The 27,884-nt window shown below is 44.9% G+C and overlaps 1 protein-coding gene across 1 annotated transcript in view; it reads left to right on the top strand.

Annotated features, from left to right (window-relative positions):
- The window catches only part of ZNRF3 (zinc and ring finger 3), a 79,991-nt gene extending 52,624 nt beyond the window's left edge, over positions 1-27,367 (top strand). The window contains exons 3-9 of the mRNA XM_074159732.1: positions 15,368-15,442; positions 19,650-19,781; positions 20,673-20,783; positions 22,084-22,251; positions 23,292-23,394; positions 24,571-26,316; positions 27,324-27,367. Coding sequence (XP_074015833.1) covers positions 15,368-15,442; positions 19,650-19,781; positions 20,673-20,783; positions 22,084-22,251; positions 23,292-23,394; positions 24,571-26,316; positions 27,324-27,367 — 2,379 coding nt within the window. The remainder of the gene's footprint in view (positions 1-15,367; positions 15,443-19,649; positions 19,782-20,672; positions 20,784-22,083; positions 22,252-23,291; positions 23,395-24,570; positions 26,317-27,323) is intronic.
- Positions 27,368-27,884: the final 517 nt, after the last annotated feature.

Raw genomic sequence — 27,884 nt, 5'->3', positions numbered from 1 at the left:
AAGTGTGCCAATTTAAACTCATTTCACTAAAACTGGTGAACATTTATGTTAATATAGTTAATATAGAAGTGAAAAGGTTACGGAATGATGACAGAATGCTATGGGGTTGGAAGGGACCTCTGGAGATCATCCAGTCCAAGATACTGCTTGCGTCTGCATGGTGGAATGCGTGCATATATATGAAGGAATAGATTATGAGGGTTTCTTTAATAGTAAAGGAAAAGAAAGAAAATAGAGATGATATTGTTGAAAGTTTGAAATATTGTGAAGTAGAATGTAGAGACTACTTAAAAGCTGTTTGTAGAGCTAAATTCCATGACACGCGAATCTGGTACAAAGATGTATGGTTTTACTCTTGTTGTTTTTAGTTGTTGTGGTCTTTCTTGATTTGGGGTGTTTTGGTTTTGGGGGTTTTTTGCTTTGTTTTGGGATTTTTTTTTGTTGTTTTTGTTTTTAGTAAAACCCTGATCGGCATTTTCAGAAGCTTCACTCCACTCGTTTACCCGTGTGCTAAATGGGATCGGTAGCTGTACGGAATTTAACGTGTCCGTTTTCCATATAGATTTTTTTTTTTTTAATTGCTCATCCTTCTTAGTCAGATTTATATGGTGGAGTGGAAATGAAAGAGTTTTAAGAAAACACACCTCCCGTTAGAGCGCCCGTGAAAACCAGACCCTGATGGGGAAAGGGGTGTGTGTGGCAGCTGTGATTTAGCCTCGCCTTTGATCACAGTGCAGCCCTGTTTGAGGCGATGCTGCACGCAGGCAAAGCAAAGGCCTGGGCTTTACTGATCTCATGAGCTCCTGAATAGGGCTAGAAGGGGAATGACAGAGGAAGAAGAAAGCTTTGGAAATGAAAAGGAAACCCCGTGAACCCGACCAGCATTATTGGCTGGATTTGCCTACCAGGGAGCCGCTCAGTTTCTGCCAGGCTAATTCTGCTCCAGCTCCTCTCCCCTGCACCCCCGACCCCACCTCCCCCTCTCCCTTCCCTTCTTTCAGACTTTTTTTGTTGCCGATGCTGGGCTGTAGTAACTCGGTTCTCAGGCTGGGAACCCACTGAGCTGTTGCCATGGTCACTGGGAAGCTCTTGGTGCCATGTGCTTCAAAGGGAACCTTTCCCCTCCTGGAATTCCTGCCTCCTCTGCAGCCAGCACAATGAGGCTCCTTCTCCTCTGCCTGCCAGCGCTCATTTTGCTCCGGAGGAAGGGAAAAATCGGTTTTCCTGCAATACCTGGTGCATGCCTGCATCCCCCATACCGCGATGGCAGCACCTGCCCATGTCCTGCACATCCCAACATCCACCCCCCTGATTTTCCCACGCCCCGGTTGGTTTTTTTTTGAAGCAAATGACATCTGTCAGGACAGTGAAATAAATACAACCCAGCAGTGCCACTGTTCGCTTATCTCAGTACGGGATACATAGTGAGAAAATGCTGAAGGTTTGGCTAAAAGTAGCCCTCGTTCCCTTTCTGCAGGCTTGGAAGTCCACGGGGAAGGATTTTGTTCTTGTTTGTCTTCCAGGGACTGCTGCAGGGACTCTGCTGCTGCGTTAATAGGACGTGTGTATTTGAGGATATGCATCTGAGTAGAACCTAACAAAGAGAGGATGTCCCTGCTACTACAGCTTCCTGTTTTCTTCACATCAAAGGAATCTGTAATATGAGGAAATTCCTAACAGTTCTTCCAGTATCCATTCACTTCTTTTCTCTCTCAAGAGTTTATTTACAAAAACATTTACACAGATACTGACTAGAAGAATCTCTCGTTTTGCCACGTCACCATTATGGTTATACTACTTAGGTTGGGGCCAAAATCATCATAACCTGATGCGTATTTGAAGTGATACTGTTACTTCTGCAAATATTTTTGGTGTCGTTTATCTTTTGACACTCTCGTTTCTCACTTCCCAGCGCTAGCAGTGTGGTCAGACCTCTACAGCACAGACATAACGATTTCTGGAGTTCTGGCAAAATTGCATAGATGAGGTCAGACGAGGCGTTAATATATGGTTTTTCAGTAAGAAGGTGGATTTTTATAATGACACACAGAATTAGTCAGTCCTCATCATCCTGATAGGGATAAGTGTATTTTTGAATGAAAAAAATAAATTACATAAAGCGAAATGCTTTTAGCAAAAGCTCAGTGTGTTTCTGCTTCCCATCTTCTTGCCTCCTCTTCCATCCCCACGGACCGTAGTTAAACATGCCTGTTTTAACAGATTAAAAAAGGGATTTGAATGGGAAAGAAAAAGGAGGAATTGTTGCATGTAAGAGCATTTGGCTGTAGAGGCCGTGGGGACGTGGCGTGAAGCAGCAGTCTCATCGCTGTAGTCGAAGTCTTGAGTTCATACATGCCTTCCTCATGTCTTTCCTCTTTAAATCCTCTTACTCCATGACTACTTCCCACCTTAATTCCAGCAGTCCCTTTGAGGAGAGAAAGAAAAGGTTGAGCACAGACCTGCCAAGGAAGGCAGTTCCATCCTGGAGACAGAGGGAAGGTGTGTGGTGGGTACGGATCCTACGTAGGGTGGGAAGTGGAAAAGGAAAGAAAAGAGCTGGATGAAGGCCAAGGAGAGGAGCGCTCGGAGGGATGGACAGACTGGGGCGGACTCTGGTGATGCGGTTCAGAAGAAGTAGATCTATCGGGTTTTAAGTCACGGGTGATGGTGGACCCTTTCCATCGGCAACTCATGCCAGCAATCTCTTAGTGTATTATTTACCAACTTCCTTTTTGTGTCCACTGCGCAGTTATGAAAAGCAACAGCTATTCGTGAAGAAAGGCCATCTCTTACGTTTCTCCCCCCGGCCACTCCTTAGATTGGCTATTGTTGGATTGATTACTTTAAATAAATGCCCGCTTTTAGAGCGGAGTCCTTCGCAGTCCCCACCACCATCTTCCCTCCTCTCCAACCAACTGTGGAACGCAGCTGCTTCTCCCTTCGGCTAAAGCAGCAGCTGCTGTTGCACAACACGTGTTACTGGAGCCTTTGCTCAGCCAGAACTCCCAGGGAAATCCATGGAAGCCCAGGCTGAAAAAAGAAGGAACTCTTTTTAAGATATGCCCCACATACAAATAATAATATGTCAATGATTTATGTCTCTTAAGTTTTTGAACCCTCATGATTCTACGTGCCCTGTGAGCCCCTCAAATATTGAGAGATATTTTAATTTTACATCCAGAATCTACCTGTTTCCCCACCAGGAGAAATGCACAATGGCAGACAGGCTGGAAGAACGACAGAAATGGGGTTTGAAGCAGGAAAGTGAGTGGGCAAGTAAGAGCAGCTCTGCTGGAGTACAGAAACGGGCACAAACGGCGGCTGGCAAGCAGCATCAGATAAATGGAGCAGAAAGGGAAGAAAATAAGGAGCAGATATGGAGACAGGGAATGGAATTATTTAGAACTTCGCAGATGAGTGACATGCCTAATTTTGGTGCGTTAAGAGACAGAAGGCTTTGAAAGAAACTGGAGAACTGGGGAATGTAAGCAGAGCTGCATCAGAGGGACTCTGATAGAGTAAAAGATGGACAGATACAGTCAGCGGTGGCAGATAATAGTGGATCCTGAGTAGTTGCGGACATAAAGTGGGAATGTTTTGCAATGGTTTTCAGAGGGTCAAAAGAGAAAATATAAAAGAAATTGTGATTCATATAGTACTCCTTTGCCATAATTAGCCAGAAGCTGTTTTTCTGCTCTAAACGTTTTGTCTTCGTGCTGGCCAGGTGGGTATTATCTAGAGGTGCCTCTTGGGGTGACCTGATGGTTTAATGTTTGTACAAAGTTCGAGGAATTAACTGCAAACAAGTCAAGTGATCATGCTTTGAACCCAAAGTGAGGATCAAGGGGGCTTTTTGGTCAACGTAATGAGCACTGACCAAGCCATTTGCAATTGTAGCAGGTTATTTCTTGAAGATCAGAGCTGAACATATTTGTGGTATGAATTCTCTAGACAGATTGGGTATATCTTATCAACATTAGCATAGCTGTTGCCTTAGAATTGCTCAATATGGATAGGAAGCTCATCAAAACTAGTGAAAATATCAAAAGCATGTATGTATTCTAATGCATTAATGTCTGGGTCGTTGGTCTCGGTCTCGGCTGGTGCTTTGTTCAGTTGGTGAGCCAAGAGGATACAGCACAGACATTTAATTTTTCATAAATGCTCAAAGAGCTTGGTCAGCTTTGGACAGGAAAAAAAAAAAAAAGATGGACCTTAGCCCCGAGGATCCAAATAGTGAGCTTGTAAGAGATGGGGAGGGGAAGGCATTTGCGAGGAGCATGGAACGCATGGACTCTTGAGTCCGTGGAGTGTTGAAACTCCCAGAGGGTCCCTTCAGCTGAGTGTAAGGGACTAATGAGCCAGCCTGGCTGTTTATGGGCTGTGGTTAACCTCTTGCAAGTTAGGATTTCCTGTCGCCAGCAATGAGCTGTGACCGCCAGCACCACAGTGTTAATGATGAGGTAGGGGCTGATGAATGGCTGGACTCCAGACAGCAGCCTTCACTGGCAAAGAATCAAGTGGCCAGAGGGGGAAAAACATTGATGTCTACAAGAGAAATAATGCAAACTCCAGAACCTATAATTCCCATGTTTAAAAAAAGAAAGGGAGAAAGAAACTGGGGACAAATTCAAACCAAGTGAAGCTTTTATCTCTGCATTCTGAATAGAAGATTGTTCTTCAGCAAAACTGGCTGCAAAAGCCAGGCCAGTTAAAACAATATGCAGGCTGCTTGCCTCCAAGTAACCAGAAATTGTTGGCTCGGAGTAGCCTGCTCTGAGGAGCCAACCTGCTGGGAGACGTTATCCAAGCAACGGCCTGAATGTAATTCCTCCCGCTGTGGAATGGCTCTTTGGCAAATGAAGACCCTAATTAGAGATGGAAGGGTTTCTATTTTGTTTTTCTTTAATCCTTACCCTGAGGCCTCTGCAATACAGCCATGTCTCTGCTTGTGTGCAGAGAAGTTTCCAGTTTCCCTTTGTAACAAAAATCCTCCACCTTTTTTATTCTTTTTTTTTCCCCTTTTTCTTTTTCTTTCTTTTTTTTAATTTTTTTCCCCCCTTTAAAAATCAACAAACTAGCAACAAGGGCCCACCACAGTTTGGGACCTTGAAACTAATCTAATCCAAAACCAAGGATCACTGTTTGAAAGAAAGTCCAGGTCATATTAGCCCATGGAAAGTTGCTGGATAAACTGGAATGCTGTGCATCTTTTTACTACTGAACTTATTACCCAAGCTGATTCCTCTAGTAGAGAGGGAGAGGGAAAGAGAGAGGGGGGATCTCGCTGGATCAGTAGTATTCCACTGGATATCAAGGGAATTTTACATGCCGTTGTTCATTCAGAAAGATTGAATGGGGGTTACATGCATATTCTGTAGTCTTGGATGCAGATGCTCATCCCCGCCAGAGAGGACAGAACCACCAGGGGAATGTGCTACAGCATTTTAATGCTAATATGTGTAGAAGTGAAAACACACTTGCTGCTCGAACAGCTCACCGTGCTATATATGATGTCTGTCTGAACACACTCTCCCAGACTGGATGCAGGCACTGAATAACCCTGCAAAGAACATTGCATTTTCCATCGCTGTTGGGACTTGGATCTACTGCTTCATCACCTCAGATGATGATTGCCTTATCTCTAAAATGTCCTTGTTTACAGTAGATACCAACCTACAGATGAGGGACAGCTACCTGAGGATGAGGCTAAGCAGGAGAGATGCTACTAAGCAGAAAACAACGTGAATTTTCATTCGCATCGGTTTCTCACATTTGAAAATAGGTATATACCCCAAATTGGCCCAAACCTCTCCTAATTTGTCATGCTTAGTTACGCTTGCTTTCACTTGTCAGCACTTCTGGTGGACTGGGGTCATATTCATATCTTGTCTTACCTTCCAGATAGAAGACAGCAGATATGAACAGGCACAAAGCTCTTCAGCCTCTCAAATAATTTTTGGTTAATTTAGATGTGTCAGTATGTCTTGGATAGACCCCCGTAAATGCCTCAGACCTGTTCTGTGTTCTCCATAATTTCACACAGGCTGGATCTGTCTGAAATTTCTTCTCTTTTCTAAAATATTTAAATGTTTACCTAAATCTGTGGGTTGGAAACTGTGGCCCAAAACCATTGTTTTGTTGAAAAGAACTTTCTGCATTAAGGTGAAGTGTGTTTCTCAGGAGAATTGAACTTCCCCATTGAATTTGCTGCAATTGGATGGAATTCCTGCAGGATTTAAGACTTTTTGTAAGCTTTGCCATCCCCCGTTCTAAATGCAAGACATAATTCTTACAATTCTTTGTTTTCCCTTTTGATGTATATACATACCAATTTATAATGTTGAGGTAGTTTTCTATTAGAGCACAAGCCTTGTGTATCTGAGATAGGGAGAACTTTGGTACGTTCTATTTGCAGAGCTTGGGTACTATAGGGATGGCTTCTTACAGTGGTCTAGGTTAATAGTTCCGTTAATTTACTGCTCCTCCAACACTTTCCCATCTCTTAATTTTTCAGTCACTTCTCTCAGCACCACAGTATGCTTGTATGTATGTTTTTGTCATTATCTTAGGTCTAGTTTGCTGTTTCTAGTTCATCTACTTTCAGCACACCTTCAATGGAAAGACAAAGTTAAGAATTATCTGGGTCGGGTGCAGTGGTATTTTATAGTATATCATTCCTTAGTACATAACTTCCAAAATATACTCGTGACCATTACATTGTGGAGGTAACTCTATATAGGGATTATGTCGCTCTGAAAAAGTGACAGAATTATAAATTATTATAAAATGCAGCAGCATTTCTGCATAACACCATGAACGCATCCACTTAGTTCCCACTGAGTGTGCCAGGCTCTCAGTGAACGTGTTACCGAGTTCAGGGCCTCGGTCCCCTCCTGTGCTCACCCTCCTCTCTCCGACTCTGCCTTCTCCAGTGGCACCAGTGCTGGCCACAGGGTGGGCTCTGATAGCCAAGGGCACCTCTCTGGGCAGGGGGGTCCCACGATTCTGAAATCTCACATGAGAGGTTTGCAACGAGCAGGCTTCGCCGTGCTCAGGATTAAATAATTGTCTTTTTCACGTTGTTTTCACTTAGTCTAGGCTCGGAACTGATCACAAGGTTTCTCTCTCACCCTGGAAAAGAGAGATATTCTTGGCTTTTTTTCTTCATTTTAACTACTTGAGAGCCTCTCAGTACCGAGTGGGATGGATCACATCGGTATATATTGTTGATGTGATTATGTACTGCACAAGGGGATATTTTTCTTAAAGTAAAAGTACCTATCTTTTTAAGTTTTTAATTTTTTTTACAGAGAAGTACATTGGTTAATAATTGTGATTATATTTTTAAACTTAAAAATACTGCTTCACGCTCTCTATACTTCTTCATTGATAAAGCAACTGTCATAATGCCATATGATGCAGTATCTATAGGGCACATATATAAAACACCCCAAAGTGCCTGAGAAGTGAAGTTGAGTATTCCAGTCAGGAAGGCATTTTATGCTGGTGTGATACTCGGGGAATTCACTATCTTGTGATATTCTGCCTTGGCTTTCAGACAGAAATCTCAGAAAAGCTTTGAAATGGCATCCTGCTTATGCTCGGCTTAACTCAGTTTCTGGAATTCCGGGGGAATTGTACATTAACAGGGCTGAGGCATCAGCGGGTTAATCTGTAACTTCTGCTGTTTGCAAAGTAGATGATGTCCTTTTCTCCTTCCTCCTCTGCCCCGCGGAATTGGCCCGTGGCCTGGCTTTCTCCCTCCCGCGCTGGTTCAAGGGGCAAGGTGTTTTGGTGGCTGAGCCTGGCAGCAGTGCAGCAGAGAGACAGGGGACGCCTGCCTTGTTCCGAGACTGTTGTTTGTATTCTCTGTAACTCTGAGAGAAAAAAGAGGTTTTTGCGCTTTGACAATTGTAATGAAAAGGTGTATTACATGCAACACTGTGGGGTTTGTGCAGGATTCCCAGTGTCGCTGGAGTGGCTTTGCCTGTGGCTGATGTTCTGTGCTTTTGCAAGCACAGTTGTGAGTCTGTGCTAAAATTGGGTTTATTCTGCTAAGGAGATAACATCATATTTTCTGTGCCCCAGCAGTAGCTCCTGCTAACTGAATATATTGTGGATAGTCAAATGTCAATAGGAAATAAATAAGAAACACACATCCTTGCTTACTTTAGCAGATAGTGTTCCAGATGTATTTTCAAAATCATCTGACTAGTAATTTCCACTGTAGTTGATGTTTTAGCAGCCAATATAGTGGTGTTCTTAAACATACTGACAGATTTTGCTGAGCTGTTTTGTTGGGGTTTTTTTCTCCCTCCTCTTTAATGGGATGTCTCTTTTGTGCCCAATTTCGGGGAGGAGCATCTAAATTATTCCAGTGAAGAGTACTTTCCTCTTTGCAATAGTAAGTATGGTGCTGTAAAGCCTTCTGTGCTGTGGAATCAAGGTGGAAAGAACTTCCTGAAATTGGTCCTGAAGAGAGAACCTTGCTCCCAAGCAGAAGTTCACAACTGTATCAAAAAACAGGTTTAGATTTTATTGCGGAGCTTCATGTGATGCCATTTCTGTCACATGGAAAATCTAATGCTGCCATCCATAGAACGGGGGTGCAGTTCTTACCTACAGGGTTCATGTACCACATACCATACTTATGATTAATATTTGTTATTTACAGTGTACTAAGTTCCAAGAAGAGAATTCCTAGAGTTGGATGAGTGATCCAATTAATCCAGGAGGCTAATGCAGGAAGACAGATACGTGGTTCTTAGCGCAAGAGCATTTGTGAGAACATAGTGTTAGAACAGCAGGATATACCTGTGGGTTTACAAGGGCAGCCAAGACTTTTAAAGCATCTTTTCTTTCCTTTAATCCAGCAGTTTTATCTAGGTTGTTACCCCCCCCCCTTTTTTTTTTTTAAAGTTATTTATAAATAGTAATCTGGCTGTACCAATAGCCATGTCCAACAGCAGGTATTGAGTTACTATCTTAATAAACGTGTAATGCATTACTATGTTGATGTAAATGGCAGAGCTAAAAGTGATTAATGCACTTTGATTTCCCCACCTATGGTTCGAAGCCTCACTCCTTCTCTCCTCTGTAATTTATTCACTCTCTGCAACCCATTAGGTGAGTGTCATGTCCTCATACGTAAATACAGCTGTATATTGTGAGGGAATTCTAACTCTGGCAAAGAAGTAAATGTAATGAACAAAGGCTAATGTTGTTGGTACGGTTTTTCTCATGAACGGGGCCTTGTTAAGCAGCTTTTCTTATATTGGTTTCCCCACTGTTGCATAATAACGGACACATTAATTGGAATGAGGCCATACTAGAAAGCTGAGGAGGAGGAGATGCTTGCAGTGTTCTGATCTGCAAGCATGTAAGGTCCTTCCAGATGTCAGCAAGTGGCTGACCTTCTGGCTGTTGTGGTTGCTGCTGTCCTGCCTGGTGTGACTGACCGAGAGGAAGCAGTGCACCCATTTAATCATCATCTCGTCCCTCAGGTTCAAAGTTTGTCTCATCGAGAAAGTTGTTCCTTCCTTACTGCATTAGCCTGGCCCACAGGAAGGGAGCGCAGAGCTCTTCAAACCTTTCTGGTGTTCTTGGAGGTAATAACTAAAATTTCCTCAGGCCTGAAGAGACACTTTCCTCACACCTCTGTGATATGTGTTTCCTCTCGTCCTCTCTAGGTTACAGGGTCTAGTAAATTCTTCCACATTTTAATCTGAGGCAGTATTTAATGTGCATCTTCTTGGTGATGGTTATGAGCAGTGAGTTCATAACAAGTAGGTATGTTCCAGGATATATATATTCCTTTCTCTCTGCACCAGGGATACCTTTTGTCCATCCTATCATGGTACTGTTTCATCCTAAGAGATTCAGTTCCTGGACCTGGTGCATTTAGGGCAGAATCACTCATTGCTTTCTTGCATTTTATTCTGGTCTGCTTGTTTTGATCAAATCTGTAGATGGAGCAAGGACTATGAGATTGACAATGATTTTTACTCTTCTGGACATGCTGCAATATGAGGTCTAATAGGCTTAAATAGAACCCCTCGACACTTGTCTTTCATGTCCTTTTTATTTTCAGCCTATTCACTACTACGTTTAGTTTTGTAGTATCATTAATGCACAAGACAGTAGGTTTTTTTTTTTTTGAAGGTTTTTTTTTTTTGACTTGCCAAGGGGAAACTCTACCAACTTGCTTGATTATTCCGTGCCTGGCTTATGATTAACTGAAATGTCTTTGAACCACTTTTAAGCTGTTGTATACTGTGTCAGAGACAAAGAAGGAAAAAAAATCCAATAGAAATTGCTGCAAAGACTTGAAAATACTAATTTTAAATGGCACTAATATTAAAAAAAGTAATAATCTGGTAGTTACTCTTAATTCTGTTACCAACAAGAATAGGGATTTAGATGCAGTTCTGAGCTAAGCTGATTTTGCATGTACTTTCAGGGGGTTAAAAAAAAATAATAAAATCACACAACTTGAAACCAGTGCACAAAAACATTAGTTCAAATGGAGTCTGAATCTGTGTACAAGTAAAATCAGTACACGGGAAAAGGTTAGAATGGATACTGGAATACAGCTCCTAGCATTCGCTGCTGGGATAGTTGCAATATATTGCTGCAAAATATTCAGTGCAGTTACGGACTGAAATTCTCTGCACTTCATTTTCTGCTTTTGTTACTCCGGATTGCTGGGGTAAGTTTTAAATGCAAACATTATTCTTCATCAGGTGGTTTGTTCTGCCCGTTATCACCACTCCGTGATATTATCATGCTGTAAATGGACCTCTTCCTGTTTCTTTGCCCTTTCAGCAATTCTAAAGATTTGTTCTTCCTCTCTAATTGTGCAGTGTAGTCTGCTTGTGCATGGCCAGTCAATTACCGACATCCACCGAAAAATGGTTATTGTTGCTCCATCTTCTCTTTGGGCCCTGTGCTTCTGGCAATATATTGTAGCTGCATTTATTGGGCCACTCTGAAACCAGTCTGTGAAAGGAATTTGCAAAAGTTACCACTGCTCAGATGATCTGAAAACCAGAACTGGAGTTTTTTTTCCCTCCTCTAAGTGTCCAGACTTGTGAGGGCCTTCCTACCGCATTGTAATCAGTATTGACGGGGCCTAAAGGCAGGGCTAATACATGGAGAAGGAAACTTAACTCAATCAGAGCTATCTCTGAGCTCATGCACTGAGCAATATGAAGTTCAGGCTGTGATTGTCCTACAGAGTTTCCTTATTGGGAGAGCACAACCAGGCAGGGAGCTGGTTAGAGCTCGTGTAGGAAAAGGGGAACAGCATGAACCTTCTCCTTATTGCAGGGATTACAGTGGATGATGATGACAAGAGATGGATACAGGAGGATGCCTTGGTTTTGTAACAAATTTCCACATTTGGAACTTCATTCCTAAAAATGAAAGAAGAAACTGAGGAGAATCCTCTCTTTCAGCTGTGTACTCCCAGATTTTTGTTAGGTCACCCTTGCTGACCAGCTGTGTCCTACCAAAAATAGTTTGAGAAGTTGCCTTTTTTTCTTCTAAAGTAAGGCAGCTCCCAGCCACAGCACTTAGACATAGTAGCACAGGTTGCAGGTGGCAAACCACTGTTATTTTTACACCACCATTACACAGAACACAAGGGGGAAATGCCGATAAGAGTCAGTTGCCCCTTGTAAAAAAACATATCTCCCTTCCACAAAAGTTAAAATAATTTCAGACAGTGAGTTAAGGTTGTGCTTGTCACATAAGATGCCAGAACACTTGTCTCTATCCTATGAGGACCCACTTACATCTAACCTCTAACCTTTATTTTGTTTTATTATGTTTGTACTTAAGGACAAAAGAATTTTTGAATTGCCAATACATGGCATTGTCATTTCCAGTCCTGCTTTAGGACAAAGGCATACTTAGTACTCTCTCTACATCAGTGTTTTTGCACAATTGAGCCCTATGTTTCTGCGCATCAGGCATTTAGTGAGCTGCTGATCCACACAGAACGTGTGTAACTTCCCTGGAGCTCCAGTTGGGATGTGGGAGCACTTGACAGAGGAAGTTCAAGTGACGATGGCGGCGCTTGCAGCGGCCGTGCAGAGCGAGCAGGTCCAAGTCCGTCGCTCCGTAGCAGCGCAGGCTTTCAGACTCTGGATGCGAGGATGGGGAAGTGGTTGTCGCTGTGAACAAAGAGAGATCATTTGATGAGGGTCATAAGATCGTTTGATCATAGTCATAGGAGGAGGAGTAACGGTTTTAAACTGAAAGAGAGTAGATTGAGATGAGATCTCAGGAAGAAGTTACTTACTCAGGGTGGTGAGAGCCTGGCCCAGGTTGCCCAGAGAAGCTGTGGCTGCCCCATCCCTGGAGGGGTTCAAGGCCAGGTTGGAGGGGGCTTGGAGCAACCTGGTGTGGTGGGAGGTGTCCCTGCCCAGGGCAGGGGGTGGCACTGGGGGGGCTTTAAGGTCCCTTCCAACCCAAACCATTCTATGATGCAAATTACTAGAAGTGCAGTTACCTTGTTTGATTTTTTTATTACTCTTTACAAAACAGGAAGAATACTGCTCAGTAGTGATAGTCATTTGTTTTAAGCCACAGAAGACAAATAATCTCAGAAAGGGCTATGGCACCTTCGCTGATTTCTGTCAGTTGCCTGGGAATGGAACTGAGGAAACGCCCCCTTGTTTGCTGTGGGTATTGTAAAGGTAAAGCATGTACCAATACTACTTTTTTTTTCACCCCCTTCACCAACGTGTGTCTTTTATTTTTGATCTAGGTTTGGGCCACTTCACTTAGTGAAATGTCTTAGGGGCAGCCTTCAAACGCCGAATAGCCCAAAGCGAACAACTCACATGCCTGTTATAGACTGGCATTATTTTAAGTGGGACTTACGCGGCCGCGTTATTTTGAGCTGTCCCGATTACCCAGTAGCGGGCAGGATATATATATATATATTTTTTTTTTTTTTCAAAGGCGTTTTAGCTGTAATTATCCCACAGAGGCGGCCCCAGGTGCGCCGCGGGCCCCGCCGCCATCTTGGGCTGAGGGGAAGGAGGTGAAAAAAGCAGCCTCCGCGCTCAGGCCCCGGCCTGCTCGCACTCGTCTGCTCCTCAACAAAGTGCAGCGGTTTTAAAAACGAGCTGGCGGAGAAAGAGGGGGGAGGAGGAGGAGGAGGAAGGGGCGAGGAGCGGCAGGCTGTGGTGTGTTGGCGGCTGCTCTCTGATCTGCTGCCAGCCCAACCTGGAAGGTCAGGCGGGGCTGCCGCCAAGCCGCGGAGCCGGAGCCCCGGCAGCGCTGGAGCGGGCTCTGCCGCCGCGGCGGCACCCACCTTCCCCGCCCTCCGCCGCGGGGAGCGATCTGGGGACCGGCCTCCGCCGCCCGAGGTCCCGCCGCGTCGGTTTGAGCGCCCGGGGTCTCGCCCGGGGCCGGTGGCTGCGAGAGCGGATTGCGCTTCCCAGGGGCGGACACGCACCGCTTGCGTTGGGATCGGGGTTTAAACCCTCGCCAGGAAAAAAAAATAAAAATAAAAATCCGGGTTTCCCGGTTTTCCCAATGGCGGCAGGGCCGGGAATGGGCCGGGGGGGTCGGGCAGGGCAGAGCCGAGCCGGCCTGAGGGCAGCGGGGCCGGGATGGACCTCGGTATCCCTGCGGGCCCTGTGGCGGGGTGAGGGTGCAGAAGGGCCCCGGGTGAGGAGAGGCGCCGGTGAAGGAGGGCCGGAGCCTTCCCGGGGGCCGGCCATAGTCCGACCACCTCAGGGGGCCTGCAGAAGGTGGGGGGGTTCACCCCATTTGCGGTTACCTTCTCAACATCTGATCTTACGGTACAAAGTAAGGAATACAGATTACATCTGGGTGGTGGAAACTTGATGAATTGCTGAGCTGTATGCTGCTAACTCAGTGTGTTCACAAAATTAAGGGTGGGGTTTGGGTTGGGTTTTTTTTTTTTCTTTTTTCCCTGAACCAACGTGCAAAATCTTCTCAAAAATCTCTGCAGAGATCAAAGTGCCTGGCTTGTTGACTGACCCTCCTGAAAGAACACCCTAAGTGGCCTGAACGGTTCTACCAGCGCTGCATGTCTGTAAAAGGTGCCTGCTAGGGAAACCCGGATGAGTTTCACCTCGGGGCCGCTGCGATGGAGAACGTGTAGCAGATTCCTTTTAACTTTTCCTCCCCGAGAGCTATTAGCGATTAGCCAGGTGTGCTGACTTCAAAGGGGACAAATACCTGCTGGGCTGAGAAAGAGACCCTGTTTGGGAGCTGGTTTCCCTCATGTGCTCTCTGATGGGCTTGGTTGATTTAAAACGAAAAACAAAATAGAAGAATAGAGCAAAGAAAGTGACCCCTAAGTGTTCAAACTAACATCTCTATACTGGCCAAGGTTCTTCTTGGAAAACACGGAGTGATATTTCATAATTTGTCACTTTCATGGGTTTGTTTTGTGTCTCAGTTGAAGTTCAGGTTCTGTAGGCTCTCTGAAGAGCCAGGGTCCTCTTGCTTGGTGCTGTGATGGTGACAGCTCTCCATCGCTGAGGGAAGTAGTTACTTTTATTCTGCATCCAATAAAGGCAGGAACAGCTTTGAAAAGTTACTGGGAATGTTTGCTCTGTGGAGCCCTTGAGCAACATTCAAACAGAACGTACAGAAGCGCAGCAGCAGAAACTGGTAAAAACACCCTGCCTTAGCCTCGGCGGTTAAAATACTGTTTTCTCTGTCCCAGAGGATTCAAATGTGTTCTAATATCTCCTCCGTGCTGTTGGTAACTCCAGGTTTGGACCGCATATTTGATGAAGAGCTGTGCACTTAAATAGGTCTGATTTCATCTGTGTTAGAAGGGTTGTATGCAGCAGTTCTGACCTCTAATGGTCAGAAACAGGAGTGTTCTCTGAGGCATTTTTTGTGAGATGCTGGTTTCTCATGTTGGTGAGAATGACACTGAAAAGGTGGAAAGAACCTGGTCCGCCTTTATTTTCCACACTAGTGAGCTTGTCTCTCCACCCCGAATCACAGGGAAGACTGTTTTTAATGGTGCTTCCAAGTAACATGGGGAAAAAGAACATAATTTAATTTAAATTTTTTTTTATATTTAAAGTCTTTAGAGGGTCTAAATCACATTTGAATTCCTTTAAAAGCTTGTTGAAGGATGAGTGTAAGAAGGAAGGAGCAGAGAGATTGTAGAAGCCATAGCGAAGTCTAATTACATTGCGTGCTGGATCAGGAACTCCTGTGTTTGCAATTACTCTGTCATTTGTTTTAACTACACAGAAGCACAAAACGTTAAGTTTGCTATCTGGAGATGAGGAGAGGGAGTCATTTCTGAGGTAAGCCATCTTTTGGGGTGGGACTGAGGATGCTGTCTTTCTTATTGCAGGCAAAACGAGCAGTACAGCGAGGAGCCACAGCGGTCATCTTTGATGTTTCTGAAAACCCAGATGCCATTGATCAGGTATGAAGAAAGGAGCCTAGTGTTATTACAGCTTCTGCCGGGTTCTTTTAGGGTTGCTGAGGCCAGACTTGAGAGCACACAGCTCTTGGAGCACACCTACTTTAGGACACACAGCTACTGCCCCTGGGTAACATGGTGCTGTGGTTCTCCTGCTCATCTTCTGGCAAGCAAGAAGCAGTGGAGGTGGTGAGAACATGGTAGAAAGAGAAAAGTTTGGGGAGTTATATTTTTTTCTTCTAGCCTTTGCTAGAAGCCAGAATTCAGGCATGGGATTGAGGTTTTGAGAAAGGATGGAGGCGAAGTTTTTGTGGCCCATTATCTGGTCAAGGAGGTTTTCTTTGCCCGGCTCTGGGTACAAAATACAGGGGTTTTGGCCCTACCCAGCTTATCATTAATCGTATTGCTGAGCAGCTGCTATTTTTGAGGTTGCAAAACGGCTTTCAAACCCAATTCTAAACAAGATTCTTACAAAACTGTCCTGGTTTCAGCAGGGATAGAGTTAATTTTCTTCCTATTCACTGGTGTAGTGCTGTGTTCTGGATTTAGGCTGAGAATAATGTTGGTAACACACTGATGGCTTAGTTGTTGCTGAGCAGTGCTCAAACCAAGTCAAGGATTTTCAGCTCCTACTGCCCTGCCAGCGATGGGCTGGAGGGGCACAAGAGGCTGGGAGGGGACACAGCCAGGACAGCTGACCCCAGCTGGCCAAAGGGACATTCCAGGCCATAGGACATTGTGCTCAGATATAAACCAGGGGGAAAAGCTGGCTTGGGGCTGCTGCTCAGGGACTCACTGGGCATCAGTCAGGGGGTGGTGAGTGATTGTTTTTTATTTCCATCACTTGTCTTGGGTTTTATTTCTCTCTCTCTTTTTGTTATTTTCCTTTTCATTACAATTTGTTGTTGGGTTTTTTGGTTGGTTTGTTGGAGGGGTTTGTTTGTTTGTTTTTATTTCAACTACTAAACTGTTCTTATCTCAACCCCAAGAGTTTTCTCACTTTGACTCTTCTGATCCTCTCCCCCATCCCACTGGGTGGGGGGGAGCGAGCAAGCAGCTGTGTGGTGCTCAGGTGCCGCCTGGGGTTAAACCACAACAAAAACTTAAAACCATTTATTTCTTGTTCGCAGCTGATGATTTCTGCCCTATATGTTTTGTGGACAAGCAGAGTTTTTCCTTTTTTGGGGGTCTCGGTACAACTTCCATCTTTTCATTTGAAGTGGGTGAGGTGGTAGCTCTGTGAAATGCTTTGGCAAGATCCTTCCACCCATTCTGAGTGATTTGAGTAGGGAGAAGAAACATAATAAGCACAAAATAGTCTGTATTTGGTTTAGTTTTGTTTTGCCTTGAAAGAAAACTGCTCTTTCTGCTACAGCAGAAACAGGTGAAGCTGAATGTTTTAAGTGCAGCCCGAATTTCTTGGGGAAAAGAGAGACCATCAGTGTTTACATTTAAAAAGCTGGCTTTAATTCTGAAATTAGTATCTGTTAGACAAAGGAATGCAGACCCTGCAATGGATGCTTTGAGAACTGTGCTCTGCGTGTGCATCAAGGCTACAGCCTTGATCTTCCAAACATTCTCAGGGATACTTTTTCTCCTTTTATACACAGAAAAATTATCTGCACAAAGACATGATCTGTATTTTTCCATATTTTTTTTTTGCTGGATTACAGCTTCCAGTTACTTTCAGCCCCCCTGCTCTGAACTTGCAAAGCGGAGTTACTGCCTCTTGCTCTCTTTCCTCTCCCAGCAACCGCTGATTCTTGATAATAAACTGGGTGCAACTGTCCCCAGTAGCTGGGAAACTAGTCCAGCGGATGATGGAATGTTTTGGGGGTACCAGTGAAGTGGAAGGAGGTTAGTGGCTTAGTGCAGTAGCTGACAAAGTCGGCTCTGTTAGAGGGCAGGACAGCAGCCTGTGCAAACACTCCCAAAGGGGAGAGGAATGACTGGACCAAGCTTTCACGCCCCAAGCGTCAGAGTTACTTCATTGCTCCCTTCTCATGCTGCTCCGCACACTTGCCTTTCATGCGTTTGGATTCTCAAGTGAAGTCTTCAGAACCCTTAACATCAGGGGATACCAATCAATTTATCTTTAAAATAAATACCATTTTGGCACCCACCATGGAATTTTGGAAACCAATGACAGATGGATGACAACAGAGGAAAAACTGACATGAGTTAGTCTGAAGTATCTTTGATTCAAATGGAAGTATCCAAAGACAGCGAGGGGAGCCATGTCTTGTGCTGTAGACTAAGAATGAAGCTTGTATTTTGAGAAATGCTCTGTGAAGCCTGATTTGTTTCTTAGTTTTACTTTTTGCATAGTTCGAAGAGGAGTAGCAGCACCCAGAGCATCATCTTTAGCAATAGTCTGGCAGTGTGGAAAATCTACTGAGGAATCAGGTGAATTCTTTCTCAGACAAGAAAGCTTGAGAGAGAATAAGTGTCTGGGAGCGTAGGGACAGTGATTGGATTTGGCCTTAGGCCAACAAGCCATGTAGATACATAGGATCCCTGGGCTGATTCAAGTACTTCGGCTAGTTTTTAGCTCTACAAAAGACATCTGGGTTAAAAATTGTTTGATCGGTGTTCCAGAAGCCCAGTCAAATACTAGGAAGAATCTGTTTTAAAGCCTCAGTGGAATCTGTCACCGTCATCTAGACAGATGAAGTAGAGTACTTTGTAAGCAGGATGATAGATCAGTCAGTTGGTAATTTCTACATAGATTCATAGATTGGTCCAGGAACAACAGGTAGATATCAACAGTGTAGATACGGTATCTCTTGTGTCTGGGTTTCGGGTGGGATAAGAGTTAATTTTCACAAGAAGGTGGGAGGAGGCAGAGCCAGGACAGCTGACCCAAACTGACTGAAGGGATATTCCATACCATATGACATTATGCTCAGTATATAACTGGGGGAGTTGGGGGTGTGGTGGGGCTGAGCATCGGGTTCTAGGTGGTGAGGAACTGCATTGTGTATCACTCACTTTGTGTATTCTTTTATCAGTATTGTTGTTACTATTTTTCTCTTCCTTTGCTGTTCTATTAAACCACCTTTATCCCCATGGTTTTTACCTCTTTCTCCCGATTCTCCTCCACATCCCACACGGAGGGGAGGAGTGAGCGAGCAGCTACGTGGTTCTAGTTGCCAATGGGGACTAAACCATGCAACTCTTGTTCAATTTACACTCCTGTCTTCTCGTTCCTTTTCCTGTACCATTTCCATCTGCTTGTCTGTGCTTTAATTATTTTGTATCAGCCAGCCCCTGTACTAGGATTTTTCTTGTGGGTCAGAATAAGCTATATGGTGCTGTTTTGTAACCAAACAAATCTCTTTGTCTTGTTATTCCCCGCTCTGGGGAATAGTTCAGCAGGTTGGGTTTTTGGATTTGTTGGTGAGAGAAGTTGTGCAGTCTCCACCCTTGAAGGTTTTCAGTATCTGACTGGATAAAGCCCTGAGCAGCCGGGTCTGATGGCAGAGTTGACCCTGCCTTGACCAGGAGGTTGGACTCGTAGGGCACCTTCCCACCCACTTTATTTTCTGATTCTATGATTTGGCCCTTCAGGAAAACTTAGCTGGACCTGGAAGGAAGTTTCAGAGTGAATTCAGTTATCTAATCACATGCTTTAGTCTTTGAGGCCCCCATTCTGCATTCAATAGCTCTGGTGGTTGTTAGAACCCAAATAACTGTTTGAATGAGTTCGCTGAGTTAAACAGCAGAAATTACAGACTTTAATAAATTGACTAGGTACAAGGAGCCTGAAAGGAGATTTTTCAGAAAGCTGGAAAAATTTGTGAATAAAATAACTATAAAGTTGAAATAAGAAGAGGTTCAGAAAATGTAGCAAGGCAAATTTTTATGGAAAGTGCCAATTTTTATTCTTCTTCATTATGAGGTCTAACTTATTACAGTAGTAGTATATGCACTAGCGCATAATGCGGTTAAGTTGAAGCTGCCATTCAGAAATAACATTTGCTTATCCTTAATCTTAGTTTTGGTCAATAAAACAAAAGAGCAGCTTAAGTCAAAAGCTTAATTCAGGTTTAACTCTGGGAAATACTTAAATGAAGGTCCAGGCTGGAAGAGAACAATTGGTGCTTGAATCAATTCCCCATCCATATTCCTTTACTCTTCTCTCCGTTGTCCAACAGAGAGGTAGTTTTCCTGAAACATGCCTTTTGAGTAGATTATTTTTTTGTTCTAGCTGAACCAGGGCTCAGAGGACCCTCTGAAGAGGCCGGTGGTGTACGTGAAGGGTGCTGATGCTGTCAAGCTAATGAATATAGTTAACAAGCAGAAAGTGGCACGAGCAAGGATTCAGCATCGCCCCCCACGGGTGAGACTTTAAGAAACCTTATCTAGGTATTACGCTGCTGTTACTTCCTGCAGTGCTTGCTAACTGCACTGCCTTTGAAGAGGTTCTCATGCTCCCCATGAGCGTTAAAACATGTGAAATTCTGTTGACCTAAATAAATTGAGCAACTGCACTGTGGACAAGCAGCTACGCTCGATGTAAGTATGGAATCCACAATGTGGCATCTGCTGTCTTTCATAAGGATTCTTACGAATATACAAATGGCTAAAAAATGTATATAATAGAACTTTTCCTTTTTTTTTTTTTTAAAAATTAAATAACTTAATTATTGCACACTTCTGGTAGTTCAGATTTGATAGGTAGTCTGCCCTATGTTAACTAATAATTCTGTGCGGTATTTTAAACATGGGCTAATTATTGGATGCCTGGTATTTGTAATTGTGATATAAAATAGTTTTTCAAGAGTGTTTTTTTGAACACTGTCTACATGCAGTTCAGACAAGAGGAATGAAGCTGTCCCAGTTACCACTTGGGTTTTATGGAATTCTTTTGTTAAGAAATGTTTTTGAGAAGTGGGCCATTTGCTGAAAATCCAAGTGTTGATTTTTCACTCACTTAAGTATACAAGCAAACCAATAAATTGTGAAAATTTGTGTTAGTGTGACTCAGTCAGAGACACTGTAAATCTGACTGGCATTTTATGTATTTCAGTCACTCGCAGTGACATGTGAAACCCAGGATTTGTCTCATACAATCCTGGTTAATGAACAGAACAGTGTGTACTTTGACTTTTGCTGTTGTGACTGCGTGCGTTGGACAATGACCGCTGAGAAAGTAGAGAAGAGAAAGGAGCAATAGATTTGAGTATGATCTAAAGAAAGGAAAAATAATGTTTTTGTTTTAATTTTTAAGCAACCCACCGAGTACTTTGATATGGGGATTTTCCTGGCCTTCTTTGTGGTTGTGTCTCTTGTTTGCCTCATTCTTCTTGTCAAGATCAAACTGAAACAGCGACGTAGTCAGGTAAGAGCAGTAATGGAATATTCGCTGGATGCTGAAAGTCAGCTGCTTTTACTTTGTCCCAGAACTTGCTTGCTGCTTTTGGAAATGCCGGACGCTGACTTAGAATAGCCACCTTTCTGGAAAGGGCGTTATCTATGGATGTAGGCCTTTGGAAAAATTTGGAAATGTCTTTAAAGGAGATCTACATCGACCCGTGATGTTCATTCAGTGAAATCCTGAAACGAAAAGAGTATGGAAGCAGTCCATTTAACTGTTGGGAAGGAAGAACGTTTCTGGTTGTTCAGAGGTTGATGATCAGTAACACTGGTGGACTTCTAGAAGTCCAAGCTCCTGTTGCTGTATTGTGGAGAGAATATCAGGATTGAAAATAAATTGCAACTCTTTTCAATAGAATAACATCTACTGATTCTTCATGGGAGAGGTTTGCAAGGTAAAAAGTTTGGTTAGGAGACATTCTAGGTAAGATACTTTGAGTTTGTCCTAGCAAACGTGAAAGGGAAAGCAAGTGGAAGTTAACGGGCGCTGAAGTTTGCAGTTGTAAAGTGTGCAGTATGTACACGTAAAAGGAGTGCAAAGCACTGTAGATGCTCAAGGCTCTTGCTTTGGACATACTGAGCAGAAATCCAAAGTTGTTATGGGCTTCTTAAACTTCTACTATTCTACTATTGATTTAAATTCAGGGAAGTTTAAATCACAGAATCACGGAATTGTCAGAGTTGGAAGGGACCTCTAGAGATCCTCTAGTCCAACTCCCCTGCTGAAGCAGGATTGCCCAGAGCACATTACTCAGGACTGCATCCAGGCGGGTCTTGAAAATCTCCAGAGAAGGGGATTTCAGGCTTAAATGATACAACTAATTTAGTAACGTTTAATTTTAATCTCTCAAGTATTGCTTCTTGTAATATGATGGTAACAGCATAATGGGGCATTACAGTCAATATTGACACTTCAAAAAAAGGTCCTGACCAAGTCTTACGTGTTGCCTTCAATAGTTGCTGCCTCTTAATCAAGCCCTTGCAGTGTATCCCAATTGTCACCACCTTTACCCTTTTTCAATTCAAAGTAGCTTATCGTTCTCAGTACTGCATGTGGCGTACATTTTCATGAGGCTTCTGATCTAAATTCTTATTAGCCCTCTCTCTGCTTAATTCATGAAATTGTACATTAATCTGGGCCTGACATGATTGGTGAGATACGTTAATTTGATACGGTGGTGTTTCTCTGCTTCTACAGTATAGTCCCTTTTGCAGCAGCATTGCCTTTTTCTTTATTTATTTTTTTTTTCTTTCTTCTGCTGTAGAATTCCATGAACAGGCTTGCAGTGCAAGCGCTGGAAAAAATGGAGACCAGGAAGTTTAAGTCCAAAAGTAAGGGCCACCGGGAAGGGAGCTGTGGAGCACTGGACACGCTCAGCAGCAGCTCCACCTCCGACTGTGCCATCTGCCTGGAGAAGTACATTGATGGGGAGGTAAAGGCTAAATGGCTTCTTCAGCTTGGGGTGGGAACGGAGCTGGGTTATTTTAGCGCTGTGGGACGTGGCTGGCTGGTGGGTACATCGTGTACTGAGGTTGTGCCGCTTGCCACCCTGATGGCATTGAGTAGCCAACTCAACCTCAGCTGCATTCTGCACCTCCCGAAGAAATCTCAGGGGCTTTTTCCCATGCTACAAAGTGAGAGGTGAGGGATCTCATTCTGCAAGTCGCTACCTCCATCAGATTGCTCTTCTAAGGAAGAACTTGTAAAGAAGTCAGGGTTGCCTCAGCATTTAGGGTTTTTTAGCATTTTTTTTTTTTTCCAATTCAAGATTGGGTGCGATTAAATAAAACTGCTAGGACCCAATCCAAATCCAAATGTCGTGTTTCTCCACCAGCAGGTCACAGCCTTGTGGAACTTCTTGCCAAAGCATGTTACAAATTCAAAACCTGAGCTCATGGGGAGACTTGAGCAGTACTTGGCGGAAAGATGTTGCAGGTTTCTGAACTGGTGTATATCCAGCAGGCTCAGGAAATCCTGCAAACAGATAATAGCTGAAGGATGAGAGTGCTGGTCAAGAGGAAAAATACCATATATGCTGTGTGGGTTTTGCTTTTCCTGAGTGTTTTCCATTGCTAGTAGTTGTAGGCAAGATGCACCATTAAATGGACTCTATTGATTTATTTTTTTTAACATTCATTTAGTATTTTAAGGAAAACTTTTAATGATGGGCTTCTTCAAGGTGTTAGGTCATAGGGACACACAGCAGAAGGTGTCCTAAAGAGATGTTGTATATCTGCATGGTGTTCTAACTCGCCTTTAGACTTTGTAGTGTTCTTGTAGTGCCAGCTGATCGCTACTGTTGTGCTTTTGGCTCTGTTGGAACAGATGGCGCTTTTTTTTTTGCCTTCTTACCACTTCGAAACCAGGCATTGATGCATTTAGTAGCGAGGTTGAAAAAACTAGGAATAAGCTGTGAAAAACTCACTCCTTGGGAAGGAGTGCTTGTTCATGGTCCTTTGTCTGTTCCTGTAGGAACTGCGGGTCATTCCCTGCACTCACCGATTTCACAAGAAGTGTGTGGATCCGTGGCTGCTGCAGCATCACACCTGCCCCCACTGCCGCCATAACATCATTGGTAAGTGCTGCGGCGCAGATGCTCTCCTGTCATCCCTTCTGCATTTAACAGCTTACAAGGTGAAACAGAAGATGTGCCGGTTTGGAAATCTCCCTAGAGTCCACAGGCTTTATTCTAACGCAACCTTAGAAATACAGTTAGGACTAAAGTTCTTGGAAAATCACTGTGTGCCCTGGAATAAGAGGTTGCATTTCTGTTTTCCCCTGGTTCTGGGTGCGGTGCCCGGCAGAGGGCAGCGCTGGTCAGCGTCTGAGCGCAAGGAGGGCCGATAGGCGGAATAGGGATAGAGGGGTAGGTTTTCTCTTGGCAATTATAAAGAAAAGACAATGTATTGATTTTTATTTTTCTGTGGTGGCGTAGCTTGGAATGTGGTTTCCCTTACTTGCCCTCTCCCCCTTCCTTTTCCTCTGTTGTGAGAAAGTTTTCAATTACTACACATTTATGTAATGTGTAAAGTGAAAACTCGAGCAATGGTTGCCGATTGCTCTTAACCTGCAAGACCAGGAACGCTGTGTAAGCAGAAGGTTTTGCATGTATGAGAGCAGTATCTGAAGTCACTTTGCTTCTTTTCCTTTTTAAGCAAATACAATTGAGTGTTTCAAAGGCTTCCAGGCAGATGATCTTGAATTATTTTGTCTGTTTCGTTATTTTTTCCTTCTGTGTAAAAAGTTGATGCTTTCTTTTTAAACCAATGTTGTGTGCTGTCCTGATTTTGGCTGGGATAGAGTTAATTTTCTTCCTAGTAGCTTGGATTTAGGCTGAGAATAACATAACGTGCTGATGGTTTAATTGTTGCTGAGCAGTGCCTACACTAAGTCAAGGACTTTTGGCTTCTCCAACTGCCCTGCCAGCGATGGGCTGGGGGGCACAAGCAGCTGGGAGGGGACACAACCAGGACAACTGACCCCAACTGGCCAAAGGGACATTCCATGCCATAGGGCGTCGTGTTGAACAAAACCTGGGGGGGTGGTGCCCGCGGCTCGGGGATTGACTGGGTATTGGTCAGCAAGTGGGTTATGCATCACTTGTTTTGTATGTTCCTTTATCATCATCGTTATTATTAACGTGTGTAATGTAACTAAATTCAGAAAAAAAATAGCCTTCTTTCTTGCATACAGCATATTCCTTTTTATTCCTTCCTCCTTCTACTTCTCCACTCTTACTTCTCTTATTCAGAACAGAAGAAGGGAAACGCAGGTCCGGTCTGCCTGGACTCCATCAACCCGGCGCGCAGCCGGCAGCAGAGGGTGATTCTGCCCGTCCATTACCCCGGCCGAGTGCACAGAGCAAACCAGATAACGGCGTATCCCACCCGGACCAGCATGGACCCTCACGGAAACCCCATCACAGTGCTGACAGTTGAGCGACACGGTGAACAGAGCCTCTACCAAGCCCAGTCCCCAGCCTATATCCGAAGTTATCAGCCCATTCATTTGGACCATGCTTTAAACACGCATCACTGCAGCCTGGAACACAGGGCTTACTCTCCAGCTCACAACTTCCGAAGACCCAAGTTTGGGGGACGCAACTTTTCCAAAGCAGCCTGTTTTTCCCAGTATGAGACCATGTATCAGCACTACTACTTCCAAGGCCTTAGTTACCCTGAGCAAGATGGACAGCCTCCCGCTGGCATTTCCTCAAAGGGTCCTTCCCGTGCCTTCCAGCCTGGTAGCAGCATGCTCTTCCCTCCCGTGGTACATGTAGTGCCCTCCTCCCGCCTGGAGAGCGGCAGTACCTCCAGCTTTAGCTGCTATCATGGCCATCGTTCGGTGTGCAGTGGGTATTTGGCTGACTGCCCTGGGAGCGACAGCAGCAGCAGCAGTTCTGGTCAGTGCCACTGCTCCTCGAGCGATTCCATGGTTGACTGCACTGAGGTCAGCAACCAAGGGGTTTACGGGAGCTGCTCCACCTTCCGCAGCTCTTTGAGCAGTGACTATGACCCCTATGTTTACCGCAGTAAGAGCCCTTGCCGAGCGGGTGAGGTTGGTGGTGCAAACAGGAGTGCAATTGTTCTCTTGGAGGGCCCCCACCAGGACGAGCTTCCAGCTCACGGTCACAGTCTGGTGGGTGCCGACTGCCGGCCTGTGCCAGCTTCTTCCTCAGGGGACCAACTGTCCAACTGCAGCATGGATATGAACTATAGCAGTAATTCCTCACTAGAGCACAGGGATCCAAATGGCACTACCTCAGAGGGAGGACATGAGGCCACTCCTGGTGCTGCCTTGGATGTTAAAAGGAACTGGAAGAATCCAGAGATGGCAGGGCCGCTCGTGGAGCAGGCGTGTGCCTGCTGCTTCGAGCTCCAGCACTCTGCCCTGGAGCCTGGCAGTGGGAGCGCTGACTGCGGCGCGCTCTTCCTCAGCTCCCCGCTGTGGGGGACGTGTGGCCCAGGAGTAGAACCACAGTCAGGGAACACCCCGGGCTTGTACAGTATTAACTCAGACCACTTGCATAGGACAGATGGGGTCAAATACGAGGGGTTGCCCTGCTGCTTCTATGAAGAGAAGCAGGTAGCCTGTAGTAGTAACAGTGGCGGTGGAGGTGGTGGCTGCTATACAGAAGACTATGCAGTGAATGTGCAGTACACGCTTCCCGACGACACCTTGCCGAGCTGCTGTAAGGGTGTATGTGATCTGGGTCAACGCATTCCCATAATTCCTGAAGACAGAGACTGTGAGCTGATCCTACCTACGGAGTGCCAAGGGACCCACGCCGGAGGCTGCGGTTCCTGGGATGGAACGCCCGAGCTGGACGCTTATCTGCACTGCCAGGGTGTCGCAGAGGTACAGGACGAGAGGGAGGTGTGCTACGAGGCAACGTCATTCCTGCGGCAGAACTACTCTCAGGAGGAGGAAGCCAGAATGCTCTTTCCCAGTCCCACTCTGAACTCCCAGAAGCTGATGACGACCACAAAGACCACAGGTAATAACGTGGGCTCTTCTTGATGACTCCCTACTTTTCTGTCTGAGCGTGTGAAACGCTGCCGGCTCCCTGGCTACCTGCAGCCATAAAGGTTATCTCCATCCTTTGCCTAAGAGCAGATTATTGACTAATCCTTCGCCCAGAAGTGTTATTCTCTTGTTACCGGGGTTCATTTGGTCATAGCCAGAGGAATAGAACACAAGAGTTTACCGTTTAACCCCTGTAAGAGGAGAGGGGGAAAGTGACTGCTGGTAGCAAACTGCTGTGGCGAGCTGCCTAAGTGGGCACGGCCAGAGCGCTGGGAGGGGACGGACAAGCTGAAGGATAAAAAGAATAAAAATGAGTGAAAACCTTGGAATTGCTGTAGAATAATATATGGGAAATTCTCTGCTGTGGACATACACAAAGGAGGAAAAAAGAACCACTCCCAGAATGGTTCTTGCAATTTCTGGGCTGGTTTTGAGGGTGTTTGTAGAACCCCAGGGCGCCCTAGGTTGGAAGAGACCTCAGGCTGCCATCTGGTCCGAGCTCCTGCTCAAAGCAGGGCCAGCTCTGAGATCAGACCAAGCTCTTCAGTTTGTCACCTTAGACCAAGTTTCTCCAGTCGGGCCATGACAAACTCCAGGGACGCAGCGTGTGCTCCCTCTCTGGGCCCATTCCCTGCCCAACTGCCAGCGGGGGGAAAAGATTCTTCTTATTTCCAGTCTGAACATCTCATGGATCAACTTAAGCTCCTTACCTCTTGTCCATGAGGCATCACGGTGGTGACCCTGCCTCCATTGTTGTGACAACCTCCATGTAGGTGTCACGAAACTGCCAGGGGAACCCCTGAGGCCTGAACAAGCCCCAGTTCCTCAGCCTCTTCTCGTAGGGTGAGAGCTCCAGCCCTCTGAGCGTCTTGGCGTTCCACTGAACTCGCTCCAGTCAGTCAGTGTCGTCTTCCGGGGGCATCAAAACTGGGTGCAGTGTTCTAGGTGCAATGTTCCTTCGTTTTCTTTATCCTTCAGGTGCTGGATCTCATCCCTTGGAGAGGAGCCAAATCGGTGACTAGACCTGTCCAGATGATCCCGGATGCAGAAGCGGAGCTTATCAGAGACTCCAAATTCTCATGGACTTAATTTTTTTTTTTTTTTTTTTTTTTTTTTAAGCTTTGACAAACACACAAAAGTGGTAATGTGGAGAAGTCCCTCCCCCACTTCCTCTTCCTCTGTGTCCACATCAGCTTGATTGTCTCCTTTCTCCCTCTTGCCTGAAGCCTTCAGGCCTCCATTTGTGTGCAAAGCCCATGTGGGACATGGTGTGGAGCATTTCTGAGCTCTAGTGCCATTTCTATATTAATGACAAAGTGTTATTTATATTTTCTTTTTAGAAGTGACCGTGTCGGCTCTCGCTGAGAGGTACCACGGTGTGTTAAATAAGCCAGGCGATGTGTAGATGCTGTTATCTCCTACTTAAAGGAGTCCAGCCTTCAATAAGCTCAGGGCTACACCTGCCTTAGAAACCAGATAGCACCTTGAAATATAGTAGTCCAGAGGGATACAGCCGCTGGCTGGGTGCTGGGATACCCA

Source organism: Numenius arquata, chromosome 16, assembly GCF_964106895.1.
Source record: "Numenius arquata chromosome 16, bNumArq3.hap1.1, whole genome shotgun sequence".
NCBI lineage: Eukaryota > Metazoa > Chordata > Aves > Charadriiformes > Scolopacidae > Numenius > Numenius arquata.
Note: the sequence above shows the minus strand (reverse complement) of the source record. Positions and strands in the feature narration are given on the sequence as shown.